Genomic DNA, 8,936 nt, shown 5'->3' with positions numbered 1-8,936 from the left:
TCAATGTTAAAGTGATCATCATGTTTTATTCCTCAAAGCTCCCATTACTTGTTTTGGTCTTGTATTAGTTGGGGTAACTATTCAAAGTCTATGATAGACTCATGTTTTTTCAAGAAGGTTTCTTGTAATCTTTAAATGAATGGATGAGGAAGGAGAAAAATATATGAAGAGTATGTTGGTTATGGTAATGGTAGTTGAATTTGAGTTCTAATGGTCTTCAAGGAATTTTGCATTTCTTCTAAAAAATCCTTTGACCTAGTAAATTTGGAGTTTAAGAAAATTTTTAGGCCTCCTTCATTTAAGTGTTTTGGATAAAGCATTAGGTTTGTGAGAGTCTGAGCTCATTCACTTACTTTTTTCACTTTTACATATTCTCTTTTGCATGTCCATTTCATGTCTTCAAGTGCATTTTATATTCCTTTGCTTATGTGGGAAGCCAGTGAATTTGATGGCCTTATTACATGTTCCTCTAGATGCCTTTGGATGTGTAATACCCAACTTAAATGCATTTTACAAAATTTCAAGTCTAGGGGATATGTTTCACACGAATGAGCTTAAACTTTATAATCCCACAATGTTTTTCCTTTTGGAGGATCACTTTCATCCCATGTGGTACTATCTAGGGCAAGCCCCTACATGCCCATGTTGGAGGCTAATGCCAACTCACTAATGTGTTCACTCATAGTAAGAATACATGTGGTGTCTAAGCGGTGAGCATGTGATCATGTTTAATGTCACATCACCTTGTAAAACATAGACACACATGGACCAATCAATGATGCCAACTTACCGAGATACATTACCTAGATTCTTTTGATTGATGCCAACTTCATGCATGCGATTTCTTTTGTGATCATGTTTAATGTCACCACCATGGAAAATATAGATAGACATCGACCAATTAATGGTGCCAGCTCACCTAGACGCACATTAGCTAGATTATTTTGATTGATGCAAACTTCACACATGGACTTCGTTTTTATTCTTTGAATGCATGACAAGCTCCATTTTGTGGTCAAGATGACTCAATGTTGCTTCACTTTTAAAGCAAATAAGAACAACTTCAATTTGTGCCTACACTAGAATAGCTCCATTTGACGTTTCTGGAACCAAACAAACCACTTGGGAGATCTTGTGGCATCATTTGCATATTGTCCTGTACTAACTAGGGATATTGTTGTTACAGTCTCTTTTGTCATGGAACAATGAAAATGAGTCAGTCATCTAATCAAGGAAATGCAATTTTATGTGCAGTTCTGTTTATTTAAGGGTGTCATTTTATCTATCTCACCACACCTCTTTATGTTAAATCAACCCACATTTCTTTACAAATATTTCTACCCCAACAAGAGTCTCAACTTATCTTCTAATTTTTAGAATCTTTAGTGTTCTTCATCCTCAATGCAATCTTTGATTTGCGTATATCATTGAACAACATTGTCTCCATTATCATTGATCCTCCTCAATCTCAATGGTTGCTCTAATGCAGTTTATGTTTTGAATGCCAATCTCTTTGATTTAAGCCATTAAGTTTATTTTCTATCAAATTTTATAACTTGGGCATTGAACAATTAATTTGTTGTGATATGATTGGTCATATTTTTAAATCCCTCACTTGCACTTTCATGAGTATAAGGGATGATCCAACAATTTTCCTCTTAATCATGTGTGAAAGATGCCATCTCTTATAGCTACTCCACATGTAATGTGTGCAATTCCTCATGCTTGCATTAATCCTTAACTTTGATCAATAATTGAGAAAATAAATTGCCTTATCGCTATAATATCAAATTTTACCTTAAAACATGCTAAATCGATCTATGAAACATCATTATAAATTCTAATGCTTACTTACATTAAAGAATTCATATACCATACATATGCAAAGTCATAAATTATCTATTCCACAATTATTATAAAAATATAAAAAATATTTTATTATTAAAAATTAATTTTAAATTAAAATAATTTAACTCCAATTTAAGGCATCCCTAATATTTGGCTTTATTCCTTCAGCCTTATCAAACTAAATGAAAAACGAAGTAAACTCCCTAAATCGCTATCCTCTAACATGTCATTTCGACGAATCAAACTTGGATGAATAGAAAGTTTACATGTCATTTCAACCACTCAGCTTACTCTTAACAATATTCAAAGAAATTTGACTCAAACTTAATTCTGATAGGCTAGGTCACAACAAATTTGTTTCTATTTTGCAAATATTTTTTGTGAAAATAGATTAATTATTTTTAGTGTGATTTTTTGGAAAATTTTTGCTGTAGTTTTTTTTTTTTCTGTATAATTTTTCTAAAATGTAATAGACATTTATTGAATTCACAAATTTAATGAGTAACACTTACACAAATGAAATAAAAAAAAATATTTCAAGACAGTAAATCCATATATACAATAACAGTAACAGTAAGTCTGAAAAATATCCTACACAAAACTCCAAACTCCAAAATCAAATCAGCTCTTAGACGCGTCTGATTTGTTCTACCAAACCAAACGAATCATTTCTTGGGAACGCGATAGAGACATTTCTTGATGGAAATCAGACGGTGTAATGACGCTATCTGTCTAATCAACCCATAACATCAGCCGGCCATTGATTCGAAAATGAAATAACCAGGAAATTGCTTCCACCGTTCACAATAGGCGATTCCTATTTCATGGCTTATAGCATATTTAATGCCGCCTGACAGGCATTTAACGGCCCCCTTTCAGTGAAAGCACGTTCATTGAGCGTGTGCTTTCACTGAAAAGGCAATGAGCGTGCTTTCACTGAAAGGGAGACCGTTAAATGCCTGCATGTCAGGCGGCATTAAATATGCTATAGGCCATGAAATAGGAATCGCCTTCACAATACGGCATTCGTTTCTTCCATCCACCCATTAAAAAACAATTTAATAGTAAGAGAAAACAAATATATAATCACCGACTCGGTTCCTTCAACTAATTGAGAATTTCAGAAATCAATCTGATCTGTGTTGTTTTGTTTTCAATCTATTGACAGAGTATCCAGATATTAGACATCAAGGGAGTAACAAAGTTGCAGCTGATAGATCCATTGAAACTGTGAAATCATCGGACGAGGCCGAAAATACTGAGATTGAGGGCGCAATCTTTGCAACACATCTTCAATCCCTGCAACAGCCTTTGTAATTGTGTATCAAATGGAAAACCCCTCAACCTCACATGGCACCAATGACAACGACCAGTATGTGTTTGATGTGTTCATCAATCACCGAGGCCCCGATGTCAAGAGAACCTTGGCCACCGCTCTCTACCATCGCCTTACACAGCATGACTTGCGAGTATTTCTAGACGAACAGGAGCTGCAAGAGGGAGAAAACATAACTCCACAAATTGAAAGCGCCATTCGGACAGCTTCTGTTCACATAGCAATTTTCTCTCCTGGCTATGCGGATTCGCGATGGTGCCTCGATGAACTCGTACTCATGCTGGAATCTAGGTCGAAATCCAGGTCCACCATTATCCCGGTCTTCTACGGCGTACAGCCTTCAGAGCTTCGCTGGACGCGGGGCAAAAATGGAGTCTACGCTCGATCTCTCTGCGTGCTCGAAGAGAAGAAAACGTCTGATGGTCGACCCCGATACGACTCCAGCATCATTGAAAAATGGAGGATTGCTCTCTCTGAAGCTGCAGAAATTAAAGGTTTTGACAGAGAGACGTATAACGGGTGAGAAACCTACCCTTACTTGTAAATTTATGTAAGCATTTCTGCTTCGTGAAAGAGGCTACCTTATAGCCATTTATGATGGGGTTGTTTTTCATTTTAAAGGGAAATGAACTGATATGATATTTTAATGCACGGGAGACTAAAAATTCCCAAAAATTCTCTGTTTTTCATCTTTTCCCATTCAATTTTTTTGAAAGTGGTGAAGATGAATTATGTATGTGTGGTAGCGATAAGCATTCTTGAAATAAGATCAATAAAATCTATTTTCTTTGGGGAATAATTGACAATAAACAAATATTCTAGAGCAGTAGAAGTAAGCAAAGAGCAAAAGCAAGTGAAATTCATAGATTTGTCACAGTAAAATGACTACTGATAGACTAGCGAAACTAAAGTTAGATACTGACAACTTGAAAAGCCAAAAATGCATAGTTTCTGGCTTCAATTAGTTCACAGTCCTCTATCCCCTGCTGTGGAACAAAAATTCTCTAAAGGGGGAAACAAACCCAGGAGTTAAATGTAATTAAAACTTCTAACGGATGCAGATCGGTCATGGATATACGCACTTTGTTTGTTTCTAATTAGGGTTAATGATCAAGATTAAACAAAACCTAGATTACATGGCACTCGTCTGTTCAGAAATTCTTCTTCCCGTTCAGAAATTATTTCTTCGCGTTCAGAAATTAGTTTTTGAGATCTTTAGTTTCTGCCATTGTAGGTGAAAGTGAGTCCACCTTAGTCAACGATCGTTAATGTTTGGTTTCTTTCACTGTTTTAGTGTGATGATAGGTGTCTTGCAGTGCCTTGAGGCGGTCTTCAAACTCTGCAACCTTCCCCTGATATTCAGAGCAGAGCAGCTTCTCGAAGACGTAGTGGAAGGAGTGTTGAAAAATGTCAAAAGAATGCTGCCTGTGTCCGAATATCCAATTGGCTTGGAAGAAAAACTAGAAGAATTTGAAACCACATTGTCATTGGAGCATAAAAGCGGGAAGGCTAGAGTTTTAGGAATTGTCGGTCTTGGTGGTGTTGGCAAAACCACCCTGGCAAAAGAATTCTTTAACCGCCAGAGGTCCAATTACAAACTATCTTATTTTTTATTTGATATAAGAGAAAATTCTTTAACTACCTTGCAGAGCAACCTTTTGAAGGGCTTAAATCAATCTAATGAACAGATACACAGCATTGATGAAGGTAAAAGAATGCTCAAAAGGTATCTTTCATCTTCACATGCTCTCATTATTTTAGATGATGTGGATCATATTCAGCAGTTGGATGCATTACTTCTACCAGTGAAGGATGTCCTTAATACCGGTAGCTTAATTTTAGTGACATCTCGCAATAAGGATGTTCTCACAAGTTCAGACATCCCAGAGTCATCGATTTACAGGCTAACAGGCCTCAGTCGACAGCACTCGCGAGAGCTGTTTTGCTCGCATGCGTTCAGCCAGCCTCGTCCTGCTGTAGGTTTTGACAAAGTGGTTGAAAAGTTTTTAGATGCCTGCCAAGAATTGCCATTATCTGTGAAAGTGCTTGGGGCGCTTCTTCGTGGGAAAAATGATTTGAACTACTGGGAAGCGCAATTGCGCAAAATCGCCAACATGCTTCACAAGGATATACAAAGCACGCTTAAAATTAGCTATGACGGTCTTGATGAAGAGGAAAAACAGATATTTTTAGACATCACTTGTTTTTTTACAGGAGAAGACAGGGATACCCCCATAAGAATCTGGAACGGATGTCGTTGGGAAGGATGGCTGGGTCTCCGGAACCTGGAAAACAGATGCCTAGTTGAATTCGACGAAGAAAACCGAATAAGAATGCACAGCCACCTTCAAGACCTGGGCAGAATTCTGGCGGAGAAGGAACCTCCCGGCGGTGAACTTCGGTTTTGGCGCCCAATTGACAACCTTGATAATCCTTCTGGCCAATCAACCGTACGTATTTTAAAGCTTTCGTGTCTCGACCGACTTCCAAAGAAGTGTTGTGTTACCATGATTGTGCCTGTCAAGTTTTCAATTCCTAAGTTACTTTGAAAGAATAATCTTGTTTCCAACAGCTTTAGTCTCGACTGACTTCCATTGTGTTACCATAGTTGTGTCAATTTTTCAATTCTTAATTAACATTGAAAGAATGAAATCTTGTTTCCAACAGCTTTAATGTCGACTGATCTCCAAACAAGTGTTGTGTTACCATAATCGTGTCTGTCAAGTTTTCAATTCTTAATTAACTTTGAAAGAATTAATCTTGTTTCTAACAGCTCTGAGTGAACAATTCAGGTGCGTGGAATTAGCATGGTTCACGGAAATGACCCCGAACAATCTTTTAGAAACCTTGCAGAGATTGCTGGCAGTTGTTTTGTAAGTAATATGAGCAGGTTGAAGCTACTTAGGGCTGAAGGTGGTTTTGTTGAGCGCCTATTCAGCGTTGCCCAATTACAACAACTAATATATCTCCGCTGGGAGAACTGTCTGAACTCTTCCTTACCTTCCTCGACTGCAATAAAGAATCTAAGAGTGTTATATGTACAGGGGAAATTTTTGAAGACACTCTGGCAACATGAATCTCAGGTAGTCACCTTATTTTTGAACAGATCTGTTGTTTTGATTTTTTCTTGAAATTGTTAAATTTGCTTGCATTTAAGAATTGTCTTCGTATACCACAATGTCGACATATACAGAACCACTTTAATAATGCATGTGGACATTGCAGGCACCTCTGCAGTTGAGAGAATTGTATATTGATGCCCCCCTTTCAGATGTTCCAAACTCCATTGGAAAGCTCAAACACCTTGAAAAACTAGTCTTGTACCAGAGTTATTTTGAAAGTTTGCCAAATGAATTCTGTAATCTGCATTCCTTGAAACACATCGGGTTGAAGTATTGTGAAAAAATGACGTTGCTGCCAGTTTCAATTGGGAACTTAAAGAATCTCCAGAAGCTTGACCTGAGCGGGTGCTCCAGTCTGCAGACTCTTCCACACTCGGTTGGGAACCTAAGGGGCATCCAAAGTCTTGACTGTGGTTATTGCTCCACTTTGAAAATGCTCCCAGACTCGGTTGGGAGCTTGACGGGCCTGCAAAGTCTTGACTTGAGCGGGTGCTCCACTCTTCAAATGCTCCCAGATTCAGTTGGTAACCTGACAGGCCTCCAACATCTTGACTTAAGCTGGTGCTCCACTCTGAAGAGACTTCCGGACTCAGTTGGGAACCTGACGGGTCTCCAAAGTCTTAACTTGTATGAGTGCTCCACTTTGCAGAGGCTTCCAGAGTCGTTTGGAAATCTGACGGGCCTCCAACAACTTAAACTGTACGGATGCTCCATCACAGACTCCATTGGGAACCTTAAGGGCCTCAAGCGTCTTGACTTGTACGAGTGCTCCACTATGCATACGTTTCCAGAGTGGGTTGGTAGCTTGACGGGTCTCCAACGTCTTGCCTTGTACGGATGCTCTCCTCTGCAAACGCTTCCAGATTGGTTTGGGAACCTGACGGGCCTCCAAAATCTTGACTTGGGTGGGTGCTTCACTCTGCAGACGCTCCCAGACTCGGTTGGGAAGCTGACGGGCCTCCAAAGTCTTGACTTGGGCGGGTGTTTCGCTCTACATACTCTCCCAGACTCGATTGGAAACCTGACAAGCCTCCAATGTCTTGCCATGGTCCAGTGCTCCAATCTGCAGACACTCCCAGACTCGGTTGGGAACCTGACAGGCCTCCAAAGTCTTAACTTAAGCGCGTGCTCCACTTTGAGGATGCTCCCAAACTCGGTTGGGAGCCTGACGGGCCTCCAAAGTCTTGCTTTGAGCGGGTGCTCCACTCTGCAAAAACTCCCAGATTCAGTTGGGAATCTGATTGGGCTCCAAAGTCTTGCCTTGGGTGGGTGCTCTACTCTGCACACGCTTCCAGATTCATTTGGTAATCTGACGGGCCTCCAAGCTCTTGTCTTGTACAGGTGCTCCAATCTTCGGATGCTCCCAGACTCAATAAGGAAAATGACAGGTCTCTGAAGTCTTCAGTTGGGCGGGTGCTCTACACTACAGACGCTCCCAGACTGGGTTGGGAACCTGACAGTGTTAGTAAACTAATAAATTTAAACAATGATTCTGCATGCGGAATAAATTCAAAGAATCATTAAACTTTATTGCCCAGGGATACGAGTTACCTCCAGCCATTGGTGATGTATTGATGCAGGCCACAGTCCACAAGCTTCTCCTTCAGCACTCCAGCTTCTGTCCAAGCAAAAGAACACAAATTCTGAAGGCACTTCCGAGCTCTGCTATCTCAGCTAGATGGTGTAGAACTGAAGGGGGTTGAGATATGAGCTTGGGGACCAACAGATAAACATATAGCTAAGCTTCCATCAAGCTTCTAAAAGCTATGTGTTAGAAAAACCACAAATCAAGGTAGAGATCAGATCAAAGTAATGGACCACTTTAGTAGCTCCCAATTACAAATTTAGTAATTGCAGTTGATTTTCTTAACTTAAGGAAACTACTGCAGTTGGTTTCCATAAGTTAAGAAAAGCTGCAACTCCATAAATCAAGGTAGATTTTGTGTTAAATTAATGGAGCTTAACATTCTCCCATTTGGTCCATACTTCCAAACTTAATGTCTCAACTTAAAAACCATTGATAATCTGTATTAAGTAATAGATACATGAATCATGGCGATAAGTCCTCTAATGACGAGTATTACCTTCCATGTATTACTATGCATTTATTCTTATTATAATTTATGTGGCAACAATTTCTTAATGAATAAACCCTATGTTTATTCTTGGTCCTTCTTAAATGAATTTTCTCAAATCAACTTAAGGTGCACATAATATGAGAAAAAACATCACAATAATTAAGATTTTCATTAACATTGTCCATACAATGAAAAAACTGCATAATGGAACCAAGTCCCATATTCAATACATGATCCTTGAAATTAACTGTGGCATGCCCTTAATCAAAGGATCATTGATCATTAACTCAGTGCTGACGTGCTCAATGACCACTTTATTTTCTTTAACACGTTCCCTTATAGCTAAAAACTTAATGTCGATGTGTTTATTTCGACTCCCACTTTTTAGCCATAAAACCAGCAGCTGAATTATCACAATATATTTTCAATGGCTTAGATATAGAATCCATAATTCTAAGCCCAGAAATGAAATTCTTAAGCCATACACCATGTGAAGCAGCCTCAAACAGGATATACATAAGCATGTAGTCTTTGGTCCCTTGAAGGTACCTC

At 38.9% G+C, this 8,936-nt stretch overlaps 1 protein-coding gene across 1 annotated transcript; it reads left to right on the top strand.

Annotated features, from left to right (window-relative positions):
• The first annotated feature begins 2,868 nt into the window (after positions 1 to 2,868).
• Positions 2,869 to 7,784, top strand: LOC149150397 (disease resistance protein Roq1-like). The gene is made up of 4 exons (XM_089439473.1): positions 2,869 to 3,703; positions 4,479 to 5,634; positions 5,977 to 6,267; positions 6,410 to 7,784. The coding sequence occupies exons 1-4, from the start codon at positions 3,177 to 3,179 to the stop codon at positions 7,700 to 7,702; spliced, it is 3,267 nt and encodes a 1,088-aa protein (XP_089295599.1). The 5' UTR covers positions 2,869 to 3,176; the 3' UTR covers positions 7,703 to 7,784.
• The last annotated feature ends 1,152 nt before the right edge of the window (positions 7,785 to 8,936 follow it).

This window comes from Pinus tabuliformis, chromosome 9 (assembly GCF_031772625.1).
Source record: "Pinus tabuliformis cultivar Carrire ecotype Pingquan chromosome 9, CPIR1, whole genome shotgun sequence".
Lineage (NCBI taxonomy): Eukaryota > Viridiplantae > Streptophyta > Pinopsida > Pinales > Pinaceae > Pinus > Pinus tabuliformis.
Note: the sequence above shows the minus strand (reverse complement) of the source record. Positions and strands in the feature narration are given on the sequence as shown.